Source organism: Chionomys nivalis, chromosome 7 (genome assembly GCF_950005125.1).
Source record: "Chionomys nivalis chromosome 7, mChiNiv1.1, whole genome shotgun sequence".
Classification (NCBI taxonomy): domain Eukaryota; kingdom Metazoa; phylum Chordata; class Mammalia; order Rodentia; family Cricetidae; genus Chionomys; species Chionomys nivalis.
In genome coordinates, this window is record NC_080092.1 from 67,472,984 (window position 1) to 67,495,048 (window position 22,065).

At 40.6% G+C, this 22,065-nt stretch overlaps 1 protein-coding gene across 2 annotated transcripts in view; it reads right to left on the reverse strand.

The window, feature by feature from the left end:
• Dhx40 (DEAH-box helicase 40) overlaps nt 1-16,948 on the reverse strand; it is a 41,365-nt gene extending 24,417 nt beyond the window's left edge. For both annotated transcript variants that reach the window (XM_057775982.1, XM_057775981.1), the window contains exons 1-8: nt 16,781-16,948; nt 15,804-15,971; nt 13,181-13,326; nt 11,039-11,158; nt 9,950-10,177; nt 9,515-9,581; nt 7,757-7,888; nt 2,582-2,681 (exon numbers count right to left, since the gene is read on the reverse strand). In XM_057775982.1, the coding sequence (XP_057631965.1) occupies nt 2,582-2,681; nt 7,757-7,888; nt 9,515-9,581; nt 9,950-10,177; nt 11,039-11,158; nt 13,181-13,326; nt 15,804-15,971; nt 16,781-16,892 (1,073 nt within the window). In that variant the 5' untranslated portion in view covers nt 16,893-16,948. The remainder of the gene's footprint in view (nt 1-2,581; nt 2,682-7,756; nt 7,889-9,514; nt 9,582-9,949; nt 10,178-11,038; nt 11,159-13,180; nt 13,327-15,803; nt 15,972-16,780) is intronic.
• Nucleotides 16,949-22,065: the final 5,117 nt, after the last annotated feature.

Sequence of the window (22,065 nt, forward strand, 5' to 3'; positions counted from 1 at the left end):
CAAGTCTATCATTTTACTAAACAACGGGAAATCTACAATTACAGAAGTCAATGTACTCTACTGCTCTAACCCTTTAGAGAAATCGCTATTTTTTATTTTAAATTTTAAGTATCTATTTGTATTTTATTTTTGATACAAGGTTTTACTGTATGGCCAAAGCTGACCCTGTAGTCACTACTTGTACCTTAAGATGGCCTCAAACTCAAGATCTCCCAGCCTCTGTTTTCTGAGTGCTGGAATTACAGATACACTACAATCGAACATACCTGGATAAGAAATCATTATTTTTATTTTTATTTACTTTTTAAATTTTTTTTTTTTTTTTTTAGACTGGGTTTCTCTATGTAGCCTTGGCTGTCCTAGAACTCAATCTGTAGACTAGGCTGGCTTCGAACTCACAGAGATCTGTCTGCCTCTGCCTCCTGAGTGTTATATGTTTTGCCTCTTTGTATATATGTACACAATATGAAGCCAGAAGATGGCATCAGAACCTCTGGAACTGGAGGTCCGAACAGTTTTGAGTAGCCATGGATGCTGGGAACCAAAACCAGGTCCCCTGCAAGTACAACAAGTGCTCTTTTAAATCTCTGTCTCTTTCTGCATGCACACATGTTCATGCCTCTCTCTCTCTCTCTCTCTCTCTCTCTCTCTCTCTCTCTCTCTCTCTCTCTCTCTCTCTGTGTGTGTGTGTGCGTGTGTATGTACATGTTTTACCTGCAGGAATGTCTGTATACCACATATGTGCCCGAGGCCTGCAGAGTCCAGAAAGGGGAACTGTATCCCATGGAACTGGAGTCACAGGCGGTTGTGAGTTGCCATGTGGGAGTTAGGAACTGAGCCTGCGTGCTCTGGAAGAACAGCATGCTTAATTGCTGAGCTAACTATCCAGCCCATAATCATTATTTGTTTTTTTAAGTAGAAGAAATGTAATTTCTCTTTACTCATTCACCCAGAAGAAATATAATTGAGTCTTAGAGACTGTGACCTAGTCGTTGTGTGGCAGGCAGTATGACTGAGTGAAAGATATAAAATAGATAAAGTATCAGAAAGGGATATAGCTTAGAAGCCTGAAGAATTTCACATTAGCTATGACTATGGAATTGAACTTTCCAGGTGATTCTCTACTAATTTTACTCAAAATCTGACTGCATTATTGAGTACATCCAAAAGCAATAGGAACTTGCAACATAATTCAACTTCACAAGGAAGTGAAAGAAACACTCCCTCCAGATAAAACTACCAAATTGGGCTGGGGACAAAAAGGTGTATCAAACCATGTAAGGTTTGATAATGGCAGCTAAAAAAGCAGCTGGCTAAAACCTATGAAGCACTATAAATAATCTTGTATTTAGGAAGAAAAGGCTTCAATTTAACAAATAATTAATTAAAAAGATTACACAATTCAGAGTGTATTTCCTCTCCATTTCTCACTCAAAGCAATCAGTAATTATAAAATATGGAAGGCGAGCTAGGTGTGGTGGCACATACCTTTAATCACAGCACCTGGGAGGCAAAGGCAGGAAGATTTCTGGAGTTTGAAATCAGCCTGATCTACATAGTGAGTTCCAGGGCAGTCAGGTTTACACAGTGATATTCTTTAAAGAAAAACAAAAACAAAAACAAGAAAGGTGAGAATAAGTTAAGAACATTAAAAAGAAGTTAAAGAGCCGGGCGGTGGTGGCGCACGCCTTTAATCCCAGCACTCGGGAGGCAGAGGCAGGTGGATCTCTGGGAGTTCGAGACCAGCCTGGTCTATAAGAGCTAGTTCTAGGACAGGCTCCAAAGCCACAGAGAAACCCTGTCTCAAAAAACCAAAAAAAAAAAAAAAAAGAGGTTAAAGAGATGGCTTAGCAGCACTTAAGAGCAGTGGCTATACAATCATGGGCATTCTAATCCTAGCACCCATGTAGCAAGCCAGGCATGGTCCTGGCATGCCTGTAACCCTAACAGAGCAGGGAAAGACAGAATTGATGGGGCTTGCTACCTGCCAGCCTAGATGAAAAACAGAACCTCTAGGTTCAGTGAAAAACCCTGCCTCAAAAGGAATACAGTGGAGAATGAGAAAGGAGGACACCCACTGCCTTCAGACCTGTGTATATGTACATACAAATAAAATTTAAAAAAAGAAAAAGTCGAGTGGTAGTAACCTTTAATTCTAGCACTCAGAAGGCAGAGGTAGGCGAATCTCTGTGAGTTCATGGCCAGCCTATTCTACAGAGCTAGTTCCAGGACAGGCTCCAAAGCTACAGAGAAAACAAACAAAGACAAAATAAAAGAAAAAAGTAAGAAAATAAAACACTAAGAAATAGGTGAGAAAGGAATTAGTAAAAAAACACAGGTTTGCAAACTCTGTAATGATTTATGTTAACTAAATGGTTTCCTTTACTTTTAGAGAATTTTCAAAAGTTTTAAACCTGGGCCAGCAAGACAGTTCAGTGGGAAAAGGCACTTGTATGTAAGTCTGGCCACCTGAATGCAATCTCCAATACCTAAATGGTAGAAGGCAAAAACCAGTTCCCTCAAATTGTCCTGACCTCCACAAGCACACATATACACAAATAAGTTTTTTAAAAAGTTGTACCTGATCCCATCTATTGTCAAAGATGTTGCAGAAATATTGGTGGATATGACACACTTTCTAATTCCAGGTGGAGGTGGCAAAAATATTCTCCTCTGTTGATCTAAAATATACACAGAGAAAAAAAAATACTAGTTTAAGACATGCTCTTGTCAACACCAATCTTTAAAAGAAATCATTTTTTTTCATTAGAAGTTGTATTTTTATCACCTCTTCTTTCTTTTTCTTTACTATGTAGCCCTGGCTATCTTGCTATCCTGGCACCCTCTTCATAAACCGGGCTCACCTCCAATTTAGAGATTTGCTTGCCTCTGCCCCGAGTGTTGGAATTAAAGGTGTGTTCCACTACATCTAGCTTACCACATCTTAAATAAACTAGAATATAAGCTAAAATAACAAAAACTATTTCTTAATGTTTCACATTTAAGATTTTTAAATCCAGACTGGAAAGATGTCTCAGAGCTTAAAGGAACTTACTGCTCGTCCTATGGACCCAAGTTTGAATCCCAGCACCGCATCTGTTGGCTCACAACAACCTTTAACTGCAGTTCAAGAGGATCTGAAGACCTCCTGCCTCCAAAGGTACCTGATCACATGCACAGACCCACCTACCTACATACAATTAAATATAAATCTTTACAAATAGATTTTCTTAAAATATGGAAATAATGAAAACAGAATTCTCATCATGGAATTCCCTGTCTAAATGCTCTTACCAAAAGAGCCCAAAGCAGAAATATACTTGTTTAGGCATAGAGTCTATGTGGATAAAAGGAATACAATTCAATGTAGTGAAACCTCAACAACTGCCAATCAAGAAGCAAAGAGTAGGACGACTGTGGAATGCAATATTTCCAAGTTCAAACTCTGCCCACCCTGAGAAGTCATCTGATGCATCAAAGAAATGCCTTGAGCATTATTAACAACACATGAAAATCAACCTCCTGACATGAGAAAATCTTAAATAATTACAAAAATACATCTAAAAACATATCAGACTAGAAACTACAAACATTTGAAGGACAGAGACTATGCAACATGAGAATGACTTATGCTAAAGAAATAGAGACGCCAACAAAAGGGGCAGAAACTGCATTCAAAGACAAAATTCAAGAGAATTTCCTTGAACTGAAGCACTGAATCTGAAGACAAAGAGTACATCGGGGGTGCTTATCATGCTTGTGATTATGTAAGTAGACAAACTGCCAAAATTCAATGAATCATAGCTTTAAAATAATATTACATGTCTTATTTATTTATCATATGTAAATTATATCTCAAAAAGTTATTTTTAGAAACTGGAGAGATAGCTCAGCAGTTAAGAGCACTGGCTGCTCTTCCAGAGAACCTGAGTTCATTTCCCAGCACCCGCATGGCAGCTCACCACTGTCTGTAACTCCAGGATCCAACACCCTCACACATACATACAGGCAAAACACCAACAAAATAAAAGCAAAATAAGAATGATAAATGAAGGCCAGGCAGTGGTGGCGCACGCCTTTAATCCCAGCACTCGGGAGGCAGAGGCAGGCGGATCTCTGTGAGTTCGAGACCAGCCTGGTCTACAAGAGCTAGTTCCAGGACAGGCTCCAAAACCACAGAGAAACCCTGTCTCGAAAAACCAAAAAAAAAAAAAGAATGATAAATGAAGCAGGGATAGCTGAGTTAGCACATTAATCAGTACTGCAGCAATTCCACCTGAACGCCTCTTTGTACTATTACAAGCTACTATAATTATGTTCATAATGGATCATAAGAACTTACACATGATAGTACTCAAAAGAAAAAACAAACTAAAACCTCCAATGAGAGTTTACTCATACAACTTCATCATGTAGATAGATAGATAGAAAAAATTGCATAGACTCAGAAATAATGCTGAACACAGCTTGTAGTCATAGTGAAACCAGAAGTATACTTTCAAAGGGTATATTTACCACTGAACTCGATGGCAAATTAAATCAGGGAAAATGAATTAGTCGACCACAGGGACAACTCAAAACACACACACATACAACTGTAGCAATGGTTAAAAAAGAAAGAAATGATCAGCTAAAAGAACAGGGGCTGGAGAAATGGCTCAGCAGTTAGGAGCATTGGTTGCTCCTCCAAAGAACCTAGGTTCAATTCTCAGCACCCACATGGCAGCTCACACCTGTCTATAACTCCAGTTTTAGGGAACCTGAAACCAATGGCAAAACCCCAATGCACATAAAAATTAAATATATATTTTTTAAAAGTGCTACTATTAAAAAAAGAAAGATCACTTCTATAAGTTGCCATTTACTTGGATTGGAAGATCTAGGTCGATAAATGCACAAGCCAGAAAGCTGACTTAGAAACCCAAGAGGCTTATAGCTCAGGAGCAAGAGAGAAGTAGAAAAGGCTCTCAAGAGTTAGTCACGAAAGTGCAAAATAAGTCTGACATGTCTCCCAAACAGAAACGGTTAAGAAAACGGCAAGTTAAAACTGAAACCTTAAGAAGCAGTCTCATTTCAGTGAGGGAAACAAAGCTGGGAAGAAGAGCTAGCAACAGTCCCAGAAAAAGAGCAGTCACAGAGGTGAGATATACATTACCATACTGGGCTTTTTACCATGGTTTCTAAAGTTTTTAGTTACAAAGTTAATTATCAAAGTCCAGAAAACAATGAGAACCTTAATAATTGCTCTTAAGCAAGGTGGAGCATACCTTTAATCCCAGCGTTCAAAAGGCAGAGGTAGGTGGATCTCTGTGAGTTCCAGACCAGTCTGGTCTCCAGAGTGAGTTCTAGTACAGCCAGAGCTGTTGAACAGAGAGATGCTGTCGGGGGGGTGGGAGGACGACTGCCTTTAGACTGGGTGGTGCTGCACACTCTAATGGCAGCACGCAGGAGGCACAAGTGGGCAGATCTATAAATTCAAGGCCAGCCTGGTTTACAAATGGAGTTTGAGACAGAGAAACCTTGTCTCAAATAAACAAAACAAACAAAACCAAACCAAAAACAAGTTGTTGAGTTTGTATATTACACCGAATGGTCCATACACCGAATGGTCCACAATCAGACAGAATCTTGTAACATCTAAGTTGGTCTACAGAAGTTGAATTAATTTTGTTATCTGTCTTTGAGACTTGGCTTTGGCTTGAGTTGGGAGTTTCCAGACAAATCTGGTCTATAGAGCAAGCTCCAGGATAGCCAGGGCTACACAGAGAAACCTTGTTTCAAACTCCCCTCCCCTCAAAAAATGAAAAGAAAAATAATTGCCTTTATGATGTAAAACGGAGATCACTGTTTTTTTTTTTCTTTTTTTTCTTTTTTCTTTTTTTTTTTTTTTGATTTTTCGAGACAGGGTTTCTCTGTGGTTTTGGAGCCTGTCCTGGAACTAGCTCTTGTAGACCAGGCTGGTCTCGAACTCACAGAGATCCGCCTGCCTCTGCCTCCCAAGTGCTGGGATTAAAGGCATGCGCCACCACCGCCCGGCTCGGAGATCACTGTTTAATCTATGATCAAGAGTCTACTATCACAAAATATTTCCAAAATAACACCTGTTCTATGGTTAACTACTAATGTAATTTCTAGCTGTTTTTTAAAAAAATTGTTTCTCATGGGATACTTTGACGACCTTGATATGCCAAGGATTTCATAAGCAAACCCAAAAGGGGAAATAGATAAATGTGGCTATTAAAATAAGAACTCTTGCTGCAAAAGCATGCGGACCTGAGTTCAAATCCTCAGAACCCACATTAAGAAGCCAGGCATGGTCACATGTGCTTGTAATCACAGCACTGAGAGGTGGAGATAAGTGGACCTCCAGAGCTTGCCAGCCAGCCTACCCAAAAGGTTGCACTTCAAATTCAGGGAGAGACCTCTCTCTGGGAATGAGGCAAGAATAAAATGTCAGTTGCAGAGCAAAGCAATCATAAAACATGATACCATCGACATAAAAAAATGTAAGTAGAATAAAACAGAAATACTTGCTGAAGCGAATCAGGTATTGTTGAAGTTAGAGTTCTTAATTTAAACATTCTTTAAACCATATAGATGTACTTTAGGTCAAATCTGTTTGGATGGTTGATGTATTTCATTCAAAAATATATAATAACTGAATTCTGTAGCAGCAAGATTTGCTGGAGGAGGGATTTTAAAAAATTGTTTCTATTTTTTTATGTGTATGGATGTTTTGCCTACATATATGTTTGTGTACCTCATGTGTGTGGTGCACAAGGAGGCCAGAAGCAGGCTTCAGTCCTCTAGAACTGAAGCTACATATGGTTGTGAGCCACCATAAGGTGCCAGGTACTTAACCAGGGTCCTCTGGAAAAGCAGTCAGTGCTCTTAACTGCTGGACCATCTTTCTTCAGCCACAGCACCCCTTTTAAGTTTTATAAGTTAACTCCAATAATAAAAGAAGTGTCACATAAAAAATTCTAGGTCTCATTCAACAATATTTATTATAGCCAAATAAAAGTTTGCATATCCTCTTTGAACATACACACACACCAAATACATGACCATTCTTGAAAAGTGGCCAATACATGGCTACTTAATAGAGAATAAAAATCCACTCTGTTTACTGTAAGACATACCAGGACACCTAAGATCTCTACCAATTTTGCAGCCATGGCAGACTAAGTATTGAGAGACTATAGTCCTCATTTGAAAGAATGCCCAAAAGGAACTTGGTTCTGTTGGGAGACCACAAAATTCACTCTTAAAATACTGAGGAGATTCAAGGTTCTTGAAAGCTACCGTGAGAGGACTTTAAACAAAACCGGTTCTCTCAAGGGATGATGGTTCTCTTAACATTTTACTTCATGATTTGGGTTAAGACCTGGAAGTTACAAAACCAAGATCAGTTTGTGAAATTTTTTGACCCAAATATTAAAGATCTATATATGTTTTATATATATACAGTAATTAATGAAAAACATTTTAAAAGGGGGATGGAGAGAGAGTTCAGTGGTCAAGAGCTCTTGCTACTCTTTCAGGGGACCAGAGTCTGGCGCCCAGAACCCCTATCAAGCAACACACTCCTGCCTGTAAATATAGCTAGGTATGCAATGCTCTCTTCTGGCCCAGCCGGCTCCCACAAGCATGTACTCATACATGGACACACACAGAAATACATAAATAAAAAAACTAAATAGTTTTAAAAAGTCTTTAAAAGCCTGTCATATTTTCTTTCCTAGTAAGGAATTACCTGTTGTCATAGACCCATAACACGGCAGTATCAATAAGCCATCTAGCGTGGTGTCTTGAACATCATAATCGTAATCGACAGACTCAGCCATCTGAAAAAGCAGTTCACAACTCTTCTCTATTTCAAACTGACCTGGATGAGAAGGAAGAACTTCAGGAATTGAACTGTAATTTTTTTGGAGCCTGTCCTGGAACTAGCTCTTGTAGACCAGGCTGGTCTCGAACTCACAGAGATCCGCCTGCCTCTGCCTCCAGAGTGCTGGGATTAGAGGAATGTACCACCACCACATGGCCTGAACTGCAAATTTTAAAGATCTTTTTAAAGTCCAGTTTAAAATTAGCTTAAGGTTATGCTATATCACTTTTTTTTTCATGTAAGGTATGTCCAACCTCAACAACAAAATTTAAGCAGAAGTATGTTTCTGATTTCTAAAGAAGCAAAAGTGTTAATCAACTTCAAGCCCTCAGGCTGTTAATACAGAGTTTCAGGAAGACTGAAATACACACAGGAGAAACTAGTCCAGGAAATTACTGAATTCAGGTACATTGCAAAAACTTGAACTTAACTTTCAAACAGTGAAGATACAGTTTTAGAAGTCTCACTTCAGACATTAGTACAGGCAGAGTAAGCCATTAGCAATGAAATAACTTATTTCTGTTAGGATGCAGCAGTTAAAAAGTTAAATTACTCTTAGTAACTTCTCTATTTTTGACACCCCAAATCTGCTACAAGCTTGTCTATAATACATGGAATCTATATCATATCTACACTGTGTTATCTCACCATTTCAAGGAATGACAGTTGAGATGTCTGAATAAAAGAATTAATTATTCAGAACCAGGATTAGAGCTCTGTCTATAGTAAACTTCCCTCCCCCCCGACTCCCCCCCCCCAAAAAAACCACTTTCCAGAGCTAATTTCTCTCTATGAAAGAGTGGTGTACTTCATATGTTGTATTAGTGAGCCTAGCGTTTTGTCTACCTATTATCTAGCTGAGAATCATAAACAGGTAAGGCAACAGCTGAGAAAGAAGTCCAAATATCCTAGGAGAAGGGGCAGTCTGTCCACTCCAGTGTCATATTTCCTGCTTCCAAAAGAAAGACATTAACTAGGTGCAGTGATGTGTGCCTGCTCTTCCAGAGTGGTCTGGGCAACATATCAAGAAAGACCTTGTCGGGCTGGAGAGATGGCTCAGTGGTTAAGAGGACTGGCTGCTCTTCCACAGGTCGTGAGTTTGCTTCCCAGCAACCACATGATGGGTCACAACCATCTGTAATGAGATCTGGCGCCCTCTTCTGGTGTGTCAGCATACATGGAGGCAGAATGTTGTATACATAATAAATAAATCTTTAAAAAAAAAAAAAAAACACAAAGCTAACGGCCACAACATAGACACAGAGGACCTGGTGCAGACCCCTGCGGGCTCTGCGCTTACCGTCTTGGTCTCCTCTCATGGCATAAAAAAAAAAAAAAAAAAAAAAAAGAAAGAAAGACCTTGTCTCAAAATCCACAAAATCATTTCATTTACTTACTTATTTATTGAAGAATTGAGGGGGTTTTGTTTGTTGTTGTCCCTCTTTGTTTTTGAATGGGGGCTTATCATATAGCTCAAAGCTAGTCTTGTATGTAGCCTGATCTATCTTTGAAGTTGCAGCAATCATTCTGCCTCTGTCTCCAGAGTCCTGAGGTTAGTACCATGCACCACTATACCTGGCTTAAAAACTATAGATATTATTAAACCTAGTAGAGAATGCTCACCAGTCAGAAAAACTAAAATGTCTCCAGCCATTTCATTCAAATGAATATCCATGGTCACTTTCACAATCTAAAGAAAAAAAGCAAAAATACAATAATCATATGTTGGTATAAAATACTCATTCACTACCATATCTTCTTGATCCACAAAACAAAACAAAACAAAAAACAAAATATGGGCTCCCCAAAGTCCTAGCATTCATGAAGGCACGATGGCTCAGTAAGCAAGGTGCTTGCCACGCAAGCTTGATGACCTTAGTTTAATCTCTACAACCCACACAAAGGTAGATGGAGACAACAACCTCAGAGTTGTCATCTGACCACCATATGCATGCCCCCTGCAAGACATCATACACACCCGATAATAAATGAAATTTGTAAAAATTGCCCAAGTAAAATCACAGACACAAAAGACACAAAAAGATTGCTAAGTAATACCGCTTGAATATATGCAGTATTTTCTCTGTCTCGTGGGCCAATCAAATTACAGAATTTCTCTCTGACTGGATAGAGTCTTCCAGGTATATCAAATATGGGGCAGTTTCCAAAGAATGCAGAGAGTTTCGCTAGCTCCATAGTTGCTGACATCACCACCACCTTTAAATGTTCTTTCCTGTTAGGAGACTTATCCTGAAACAGCTTCTTCAGTAAACCAAATAAGATATCCTGAAAGAAAAATCTAGTAAGCCACAAATACTAGCATTTTATTATTTTACTTATTTGTTCATTTCTATTTATTTATTTTTGAAACCGGGTCTCACTGTGAAGCTCTGGTTGGCTTAAAACTTACTAAGTAAAACAGGAACCTGCCTGCCTCTGTCTCCCGAGTATAAGAAATATTTATGTTTTGAGACAGAGTTTCAAGTAGCCCAGGGCTGGTGTAGAACTAGATATATAGTCTGGGATGACCCTGCATTTCGAATCCTCCTACTTCCACTTCAAGAGTGCTGGGATTTTTATGCAGTGTTGAAGATCAACCCAGGGCTTTGTACATACTAGGCCGGCACTCTACCAACTGAGCTACATCCCTAGCCCAGCTAACCTATTTTATTTTATTTTTGTTCGTTGAAAAAGGTCTCACTCTGTAGAATGGGGTGGTCTGGAACTCCTCTGTAGACTAGGCTGGCCTCAAACTCTTAAGAAATCTGCTTACCTCTGTCTCCTGAGTGCTAGGATTAAAGTCATCGACCATCATGCCCAATCACAACCTATTTAAAATAGATTGCTATTATAACCAAAGAATTTCTATCAATAGAATAAAACATAAGAGGAGGCAATTCTTGATACAGTAAAAAGTTACCCCAAACAAACGACCTATTTTTTGTTTTTGTTTTTTTCATTTTTTTGAGACAGGGTTCCTCTGTGTAGCTTTGCAGCCTATCCTAGAACTCGCTCTGTACACCAGGCTGGTCTTGAACTCACAGAGATTTGCCTGCTTCTGCCTCCTGTCCAAGTGCTGGGATTAAAGGTGTGAACCACCACTGCCCTGCAAACTTATTATATATAAAAAAATATTGAAATACTCACTGTAGTTAAAGTTCTTTCATGAGCTTCATCCAAAATAATGACACTGAATTTGTTAAGATTTGGATCTCCCAAAATATGTTTGAGTAAACACCCATCAGTCATGTATTTGATTGCTGTTTCCTAATGTTTGAAAGCAGAGTACAGCAACTTGTAGCATCACAAAACTTCACTAAGATTCAACTAATTCCCCATCCCCAAATGCACAGATCAAACCACCACGTTAAAAGAAACATAAAACTGTTTAACAAGGATGGTTAACTATAAAAGACACCACCAAAATAAACAGGAACTAAGGAGTGTCCTGAGATAAAGCAAGTCACCAATAAGGAGACACAAAGATGTCTGTGGAATGTGGCAAGATAAATTCTTACAGATAAGATACGGGGGATACGTTAGTGGCAGTGCATGCATTCTCTAGCATGCACAAGGCCCTAAGTTCTATCCCCAGCATGGCAAACAAACTAAAAAAAAACTTTGCTGACTTGGTTAATTAAGTTGCCAAGTTTTCCATTGATTAAAGAACATCAAGACCCAGTTTTGAATAAGCTGGCTATTCTTTGTCAACTTGACATAAACTATAGTCAGTCACCTGAGAGGAGGGAACCTCAACTGAGAAACTGTCTCCAAAGATCAGTGCCATCCTGGGACATGTGGTTATAGAAGGTTCTATGATAAAGCAAACTGAGCAAGCCATTGAAAACAAGTCAGTCAACAGCACTCCATGGCCTCTATGTCTATTGCTGCATCTAGATTCCTGCCTTGGTTTCCCTAAATGATGGTCTGTAACCTGTAAGCCAAGTGAACTCTTTCCTCCCCAAGTCAGTTTTGGTTAACATTTTATCATAGTAATAAAAAATAAACTAAGATAATGAATAGACTCTGAAAACAGCTAAGTGTGATAAGAGGTACAAAGTAAATACTGTGTTATGTCACTTAGATACTTTGACTAGGCATGTTTATAGAGGTGAGAGCCACAGGGGCTGAAAGCAGTTTCTGTTTGAGATTATAAAAAAGTTCTGAAAATAGCAGTGATAGTTAAACAACATTGTAAACTGTGAATGTACCTGATGCTACTGAATTATACACTTAAGATGGTTAAAATGGCAAAGTTCATCTTATGTACACTTTAGTACTACAAGAAAATAGTTTAAATATGAAAGCCACCAACACTAGGTTTGAAGAGATGGTCTACTGGTTAACAGTGCTGTTCTTGCAGAGGAGCCTAGTTTGGTTCCCTGCACTTACATGGCAACTCACAATCATCTATTAATTTCAATTCCAGGGAATCCAATGCCTTCTTCTGCCCTTCTCAGGTATCAGGCATGCATGTAGCACACGAACATACATGCTGACAAAAACAACTATACACATAAAATAGATTTTTAAGGTATAATTTTTAAATGCAAATAACTTATGATTTAAAAAAATATATCTTAAGAAAAATAAACATTACCTTCATTTGATAATGGATAAATTAGCTGAGGAAGGAGAAAAGAGGGTACTGGGTACATAAGAGAATAAAGCTTTAACCATATGCAACAAAAATTAATTCTAGGGGCCAGAGAGATGCCTTAGGAGTTAAGAACACTTGCTGCTTTTTCTCAGAGAAGCGGGATTCAGTTGCCAGCACCTGTAAGGTAGACCCATCCCATCTGTAATTCTAGTTGCGGGTACCTGGTGCCCTCTTCTGGACTCCTCAGGCACCAGGCATGTACATGGTGCACATATACCACACAGACAGGCAAAATACTTACATGCATAAAAAGTCAAAAAACATAACAAAACAAAAATACCTTACTTTTGTGAATTCTGAGGACTGAACTCAGGTCCTCATGCTTCAAGGCAGCAACTGAGTTATCTCCCCACGCCATACATCACCCTACCCCATCCCTACTCTTAAGGTTTGCCTATTTTTTATTTATTTGAAGAAGCTAGCTTTCATGAAAGAGCTAGCCTACTTGGGGAGACCGTGAGTGAAAAACAAACAACACAAATACACACATGGCACTTGAGGTGCAACACTTAAAGTTACCCATTGACCACCACACACAAGTGCGTACACGAGATCACAGAAAGACAAACTAAGAGTTAGGGGTGTACGTTTATAGTACTTTAAAATGTATACCAGTAAAACTATTGTACCTTGGAGCTGCAATCATCAAAACGAACTTGGTACCCTACTTTAGAGCCTAAAGGGCATTTCATTTCTTCAGCAACCCTCTGAGCAACTGATATGGCAGCAACTTTTCGTGGCTGAGTCACGCCAATCATGCCATGTTGTGAAAATCCTATCAAAACCAGAAACAAACACACAAAGTTAGTTAGCAATGGTTTCTTCCTACTGAACTAAAATTTAAATTGTTGCTGGTCAATCAATACAAATAGAATGAATGTTTCCAAAGGAAAATCCTCTAAATTGCAACATACTGTAGCATATTTGCAAATACACTACAAATAAATCTATTGATTTAAAATAGAAATGCACACTCAGAGACCAGAAAGATGGTTCAGCAGCTAAGCATGCCTGATGACCTGAGTTCCATCCCAGATCCCACAGAGGCAGGAGGGGTCTAACTCCCTACAGTTACGCTCTGACCTCCATATGCACATTGTGTCACACATCTGTCTATACACACATATACTGATATAAAAGGAAGTTAATTTTAAAAAATACACATGCATAGCCATTCTAAATGTACAAGTGTTAATTAGGTGTGAGGTTTTCATTTTCCAATTTTTAAAGATTTATTTATTTTGTATACAGTGTTCTATCTGCATGTGTGCCTGCACGTCAGAAGAGGGAAGAAGATCTCATTATAGATGGTTGTGAAACACCATGTAGTTGCTGGGAATTGAACTCAGGACCACTGGAAGAACAACCAGTGCTCTTAAGTGCTGAGCCATCTCTCCAGCCCCCACTTTTCAATTTTTTAAATCATTCATAAATATGCCAAGATTCTGTAGGTTTGGGTTGTTTGTTTTACTTTTTGACCAGATCTCATTATGCTGTCATACTTCCCTCAAATTCCTAAGCTCTACTGATTGTCTTGGCTCCACCTCCCAAGTAGGTGGTACTATAGGCATAAAGACTGCACCTGGCTTTAGAAGTGTAAAACTGAAATCTAAAAACCTCCACACACTTCCTAAACTTTTTCTTGACACAGAAGTAAAACTGGACTTAAATAAACCACATTTCCATAAGTTTCTGAAGATTTTTTTTTTTTTTTGAATTTTCGACAGGGTTTCGGTTCCTGTCCTGGAACAAGCTCTTGTAGACCAGGCTGGTCTCGAACTCACAGAGATCCGTCTGTCTCTGCCTCCGAGTGCTGGGATTAAAGGCGTGCGCCACCACCGCCTGGCCCGTTTCTGAAAATATTTTAACCATGAAAATGGAGATGCAATATATATTAGGTAGCACTTTTTTCTTTTTTTTTTTTAAATATTTATTTATTATGTATACAATATTCTGTCTGTGTGTATGCCTGCAGGCCAGAAGAGGGCACCAGACCCCATTACGGATGGTTGTGAGCCACCATGTGGTTGCTGGGAATTGAACTCAGGACCTTTGGACGAGCAGGCAATGCTCTTAAACTCTGAGCCATCTCTCCAGCCCCCACTTTTTTCTTAATAACATGAAAATAATGGTATGCCTTAGCAGATGTCAAATTAGGTTTGATGCATCAGATTAGGTTAATATAAGGGCAGACGTGATGGAGGCCAACATGAAGAAAGTAGATGGAGGCCATTCACAAAATAAAATTAATTAAAAGTTGGGCGGTGGATGGTGCATTCCTTCAATCCCAGCACTTGGGAGGCAGAGGCAGGAGTACGTCTGTGAGTTCTAGGCCGACCTTGTCTACAAGAGCTAGTTCCAGGAAAGGCTCCAAAGCTACAGAAAAACCCTGTCTCGAAAAACCAAAAAAAGAAAATGAAAAAATAATTAGTTAAGTTTTAAAATATATGTTTTCAAGTAAAGTGTGTATATCTCTGTACTTGAATGTACACCTTCAGGTGCCCAGGAGTCCAGAAGAAGGCATCAGATTCCCCAGAGATAGAGATAAAGTGGGTGCTGGGAACAGAAGTCTGGACCCTAGAAAAGCAGCCAGAACTCTCATCTGCTGAGCCATCTCTCCAGCCCCCTCCAAATTAGTTTTTATTTTAATGTGAATCATATCCAAAATGATTTTGCTCTTTTCCAACCTTAAGACAGAGAATGTTGTCATACTAGTGAAACAGACACTTTCTCGGTCATTTGTTAGCTTGATGCTGATAGAATCTGAGAATATTTACCTAATAAAGCTCCGGAGGAAGAATAATAAAAATGCCAGCAACAGAGAACACCTACCTTCTCCCTTCACAATTGCTTCAGTTCTCTCTGGGTAACAAGACAGCCTTATTCTAAGGGGAAATTAGCATCTATCTGCTATATTTTTTTCTTCCTCACCATATAACCATAGCTGGCCTGGAACTCACTATATAAACTATGTTAACCTCAAAGTTCAGAGATGCCCTTGCCTCTAACAAGTGCTGGGATCGAAATATGTACTATCACACCCAGCCTTCTTCTATTACTACTACAGCAAATAAAAATGGAAAAAAACCTCACCAGCAATCCCTGAGCCTGAAATAAAGCAAAGGAGACAGAGCGAGGATGGGGAAATGGGAAAGTGGGCAAAATGGGCTTTTACACACTACAGCAGTTTTACTAGACCCTAAAGTTTTGTTTTGTTTCTCTCGTGCTTCCAGGTGTATCCAAGAAGATTACCTGCTTCATAAAGGTATTTTGGGAGTTGAGTTGTTTTACCACTTCCTGTATTTCCAGTAACAATGAGGAACGAATTGTCCCTCACAGCTTGAATGAGCTTTTTTCTTTGTTTTTGAATAGGAAAAGTTGGAGTTGTTCCTCCCTCCTGCGATGTGCATCCTTTCTCTTCTGTAACAACACAAAAACAGTGCAATTAAAAGACCTGTGAAGCTGTCTCTGACAACGTCTCAGAACCGAATGAAGAAAAGCAAAGAAATCACACAACTGGAAGGCTCAATTCACGACTTTCCAGTGACGTCACTTATGGACAAATCACACGTCAAAGTTTCTAAACTTAGAGTAACTTTTTGGTAAAAGTCAAACAACTTGAACATTGTTGATGTGTAACTCAAAGTACTTGACAAAGTCAGTCTAACACTAGGAACATGCATGCATGCATACCTCCACAGAAGCACAAAACTCCAAGTTTTATTAGACAACAGAGCAAAAACCTGAACCCAGCGGAACAACTCTCAGAAGAATAAGAAGCCACCTGTATTTGCTTCTGATTCACGGTTCAAGTTAGGTCCCTGTTCAAAGTGACTGATATCCCAGAAGGCCAAGTGGTGGGTAACCATGGAAACTGGCTCCTGGAAACGGGCTCCCTTCATACCGTACCCAAAGGCAGGCTGGCGGCCCGGCGAAGGGGAGGGGGATGAACGGGTAGAGAACAAAGGCTTTATGAGGCTGTTGAAGAGCAGAACGCATTTTGGGCGTTCGGGTCCACTTTCTTACCCCCAGGCGAGGTTTTCACCTAACTTGGGTTTGGGACCGCCCCCCTCTAAGCCAAAGTGCTCACTGGACGCAAAGTTCGCCTTCAGACTTGAAAGACCAAGAGAACGTCTGAGCCTCCTCCCCCTCTCCTCTGCCACCCAGAAATGTACTTTTCACCCCTCAAATAACTCCCGCCGGCTGCCACGCCGTCCCGCGGACCGCACCTCTGTCAGCGATGCGAACAGCTGACGGCCGCTCTTCCTGGAGCTCTCTTGGCAGTTCACCCTCCTCCTGCCGCCTTGGCGCCCTGCCCGCGACGGCGGGAAACCGGGACATAGACCCGGTCCGGAGAAGAGGCGATCACGTCCACCGAGCTGAGGAGATGGGAGGGGAAAGGCGAGGGCGCGCCCTGATGACGTGCGGGTGTTTACTTCCGCGCGTGCGACTGCACTGACGGGAGGAGGAGCGGCTCGGTGACGTGGCGGCGGCCGCTTGGACGCGCACGGCCCGCCCTCCTGGGGAGGGCTCCGGAGCCCCGCCCCCAGAGGCGCTCCGCCCACTGCACGTGCCTCCGCCTGAGCTGCGAAGCCGCGCCTGAGCACCTGAAGGCTAGTTCATGGTTTTGGTTTTGGTTTGTTTTTTTGAATTCTAGAGTAAAGTAAGGCAGGGCGACACCTCCTTTAGGTGCCACACCATCACCGGTCTCCTCTATCCCCACACACCCCATTGGAAGTGACCCTTTCCCAGGAGCTGCAGCCGTCCTTACACACTGTGGTCCTGGGCAACTCACTACCCTCTCTCCTTTTCTGGACACACAGTTACTGAGTTTTCAGCCAACTTTTAGTGCTGTAGTTTTCAAAACTTTGGTTCTCGTGCCGTTTCATCACCTTCCCGGAAGTCTGCATTTACATTTATTTGCATGGTTTCCACACCCTCCGAGTGGCTGGAAAGGCCCACAGGAGCCAGACTTTAAGAACACCATTATTCATTGTACACCTGCAGGTTGCAGTGACTCGAGGTGGGAAGTCACTATCTGAAGAGGAGAGATGAACTGACTTTTAACGGAAGTGTCTTCCTAATGAAACAGAACTGCTGAGAATTCTACAGATACACTCTCAGAGATGGGGTGTGTGTGTATGTAAAGGTACTCTGGGGACTTGGTGTATAGTTCAGTGGTAGAGTACTTATCTACTCTATGGGAGGCCCTGGTGTTCAATTCCCAGTATCACATATAAACTTTATCAAAGCTGAGTGTGTGGTTTGCACCCATGGCCATAGTACTTGGGAGGCAGAGGCAGGAAAATTGCTGTGAGTTCCAGGCCACCATTAGAGTACAGAATGAGACCCTGTCTCAGAGAAGGAGGAGGTGGATGAGAGGGAGAGAGAGAAAGAAGGGAAGGGAAGGAGAGGGGAGAAGAAGAAAGGAGAAGGAATGAAAAAGGAAGAAGAGATGCTGTTGGACCAGACCTTCAGTTAAAATACCAGCTGATTCTCTAAGTAGACTCAAGTGTGACAAAATGTGAAGGAAACCGCATCTTACACTTAAAACAAGACCACTGTGTAGCTCAGGCTAACCTAGAACTCATCATCTTCTTGCCTCAGCTACCCAAGTGCTGTGATGTCATCATTTCTGTCTGCTTCTTGTACTTTTCAATAGTTCCTGCTGTTAAATCAAAATTTCCAGGAAAGCAACAGAAATCGATGTTCACTATCATCCCAACTCTTTGACCAAGCTGAAAAAGATGTAAGGTTATTAGAATCCAAGACTTTGCTTTAAAGTGTACGTGTATCAACTCCTTTTCAACAGAACTGACCAACAAGTTTATCTACTCTATGGGAAGCCTTGGGGTTCAACTCCCAGTATCACATATAAACTTTATCAAAGCTGAGGATGATGGTTTGCACACAAGGCCCCAGCACTTAGGAGGCTGAAGCAGGAGAATTGCTATGAGTTTCAGGCTGTAGTTTATCAGATTTTGGATGGTAGCAAATTGGGTGTGACCTTCTAACAGCTTAGGTAGTTTAGCAATAGCCCTGGTAATGGGAGAACACTCAGGTTTCTCCAAAGCATTAAAGCCATCTCTGAACCTTCTGATTTCCTTTGGGAATTCAAGCTATTATGTCAGTATCTCAGTTCAGGACCAGCTATTTTACAAAGTCCCTTTCCCCCCCCTTTTTTTTTTGTTTGTTTGTTTTTCGAGACAGGGTTTCTCTGTAGCTTTGGAGCCTGTCCTGGAACTAGCTCTTGTAGACCAGGCTGGTCTCGAACTCACAGAGATCCGCCTGCCTCTGCCTCCCAAGTGCTGGGATTAAACACGTGCGCCACCACTGCCCGGCCAAAGTCCCTTTCCAAAAAAGTAAACAGAATCATTTCAAACCAATAATGATTACCATTTACAAAGCAATTTGCAGCTAAATGTTTAAGACAAAGAAACTTTTAAAACTTTCTCTTGGGAACAAATAAAGAGAAACAAAAAAGCTGGGATTCAAAATTATTCTAATAATCCAATACTAGAGTGAGGATTGGAATAAATGAGATATGTTCTTCCAGCGTTTGTAACGATTATAGGATTGACTCCATGCATTGAGAATCACCTAATAAAATAGCCAGAAGAAATCTGGAAGCCAAGAATTAAGGAAAATAAAAGCAAAGAGCCCAAATGATAACACTGTTCTTTTCACAGCCAATGCCAAGTAAAATATGTTACCGTTAATGACCTAGGCTATTACTAATAGAAAGGTTATTTCTTGACTATTGGGCATACAAATTACAATAGTAAACAAAACACAAACACAAAGTGAAAACAGAAAATGTGTGGATTAAATTTTGGGAGAAAGGTCTGCATCCCAGCAACACTGAGTCCAAGTCTCGTTACCTTTGACTCAGGAGAAAGATCAAAAGGGATAAGCAAAGAATAAGAAGCATGGATTGTACTTTACTGCCATTGCTTCGGTGAGCAGTTTTTCAAAACATCCTTGATTCCAAGCCATCTATTTCCGAGCATTGAGGGCTCAATTGTAAAGACTTGCAAAAATGCAATAACATGATTATGTCGTCTTCAGGAAGGAAAGGAAATATAGGCTTCCTGCTGTGGTGGTTACAGAGCCTTCCAGTTATCATCAGACTGCACAGTGAGTAAAAGCACTCACCCACCTACTGCCCCACACACATTGTACACACTCACACACAAAATATCAAATAATCAGATATTGTAAAGTAAAAGCAACACATGAAGCAAAAATATCATATATGTTATTTATGTGCTACCAAGCAGAGTTACAAACAGTGATGTGTAGAAACCCAAGAACAGGACATGGTAGCTCGTGGCTCATTGGAAGAGTGAACAATGAAATCAAAATACATGGATTTTTTTAATTCACTAGTTTTACTAAAGCAAAGATTGGTCATGTAAAGAAGAGCAGACAGAAGCTGTACTGTACATGGATGAAAAGAGAATTAGAACACAGGCTGAAAAGTAACTTAATGAGTTTGTTGAGCCCTGGTTAGGATGAGGGAAGGGAGGGGAAGAAGGGAAGGGAAGAAGGGAAGAGAGAAACAGGTGGTGAAAGATGCCACTAAGACAGCGTGAGTGTGATGATGAGGAAAAGGCGTGGAGAGGGCGTGGTGGTGCACGCCTTTAATTCCAGTTCGCGGAGGCAGAGGCAGGAGGATCTCTGAGTTGGAGTCCAACCTGGTCTATACAGCAAGTTCCAAGCCAACCAGGGCTACACAGTGAGACCCTGCATCAGAAAGAAAAGCCTTGGTCAATGATGTTACCTGAGATATAGCAGAGCGTGTTTAGGAGCATTGAAACAGGCACTGAAGAAGGCGCATTTTAAGAATTGTCAAAATTGGCGTTAAAAGTTTACATTTGGGACAAGTTTCAGTCTTTAAATATCAACCTGATTCTCTGTATTTTGCTCTCCTTTCTTTCCTTTTAGCTAATAAAGTGAGGGTCTTTCTCCCCACCTCTCACCGAGGCAAACACAGAGATCCAAGGGTATTCCTGAGCAAAGGGCTCAAATCAAACCTTCTGGGCTTCCTTACTTCTCTCTGATAGAAGCATCTGGAACTTGGGAGAAAGAAGGGAGGAGGTTGCTGAGGCAAGAATTGACAGAAAGGATAAAGAACTCTCAGCTGCTGTTGTTAGAAAAGACCTAATGGAAGGAATTCAAGAAAAAACAAGACGCTGGACGGTGGTGGCTCATGCCTTTAATCCCAGCATTTGGGAGGCAGAGGCAGGTGGATCTCTGTGAGTTCGAGGTCAGCCTGGTCTACAGAGTGAGTTCCAAGACAGCTAGGGCTGTTACCGCAGAGAAACCTTGTCTCAATAAGGAAGGAAGGAAGAAAGAAAGGAAGGAGGGAAGGAGGGAGGGAGGGAGGGAGGGAGGGAGGGAGGGAGGGAGGGAGGAAGGAAGGAAGGAAGGAAGGAAGGAAGGAAGGAAGGAAGGAAGGAAGGAAGGAAGGAAGGAAGGAAGGAAGGAAACAGGCCATCCTCAGATGTAGAACTCTTCTCCTTTAAAAATAATCAAGAGGTAGGCAGGTGGTCCTGTTCGCGATCATTGTATTAAGTGTACATGTTATCAAAGAAGACATTCTGAGGACCACAGTGGAGCAAGCACGATGAGGAAGCTTTGTACCTAGCAAAAAAATGACCTAAGCTTTGGAAACTGAGACAATTACAATAAATGCCAGAAAAGTTTCAAGACAGAGCAAAATACAAAGGTACTACCAGATCAGAATGCTATCAAGGAATTTTGAGAAAGATGCAAAATTAATATTTTATCTCTAGCTATGGTCTCTGTAAATCTTGCAGTTGCCTGAAGGTGGCAAGCTGGGTTTGGGAAACTTCAGCAGCAACATTATTTAAAAGAAAAATTAAACAGTACTATTTCTCTAAAATGAAACAACTTTCAATAGCGGGCTACAAAATCAAAAGAGTGGAAAGAAAATCAGACAAGGTCTGACAAGGTAGCCCAGTTTGACCTTGAATTCACAGAGATCCCCCTGCCTCTGCCTCCTGAGTGCTGGGATTTAAGGCGTGTTCTACATGCTCTGTATTATTTAAATTTTATAAATATTTAATATATGCACACTTAGTGGTACAACTGTTTTTTATTTTAATATTTTAATTTGTATTGTCCTTCTTGACTTTTCAATTGTAATTTCTCCACAGGAAAAAAGGGGGCCAACAAGTGTTTATTACCATTAAAATCTATGCTCAGCGTTATTGAAAGTCTTGTATTGAATGGTCACGTTTATTAAGACTGAATTCAAAAATAGCATTTTAACAAGTAATTTTGTGGCTTGTGTCATGTATATATAGTTGTATGACCAATGTCATCAATAGATATAAAACAGAAGCTGCCTAGATGGCTCAGCAGGTAAAGGCATTGCCACCAATCCCAACAATCGGAGTTCTATTCCTTGGACCCACACAGAGGGAGGAGAGAACCATCTCTGTCAGAATGACCTCTGACCGTCACACCTTTGGTGGCATCTGTATAC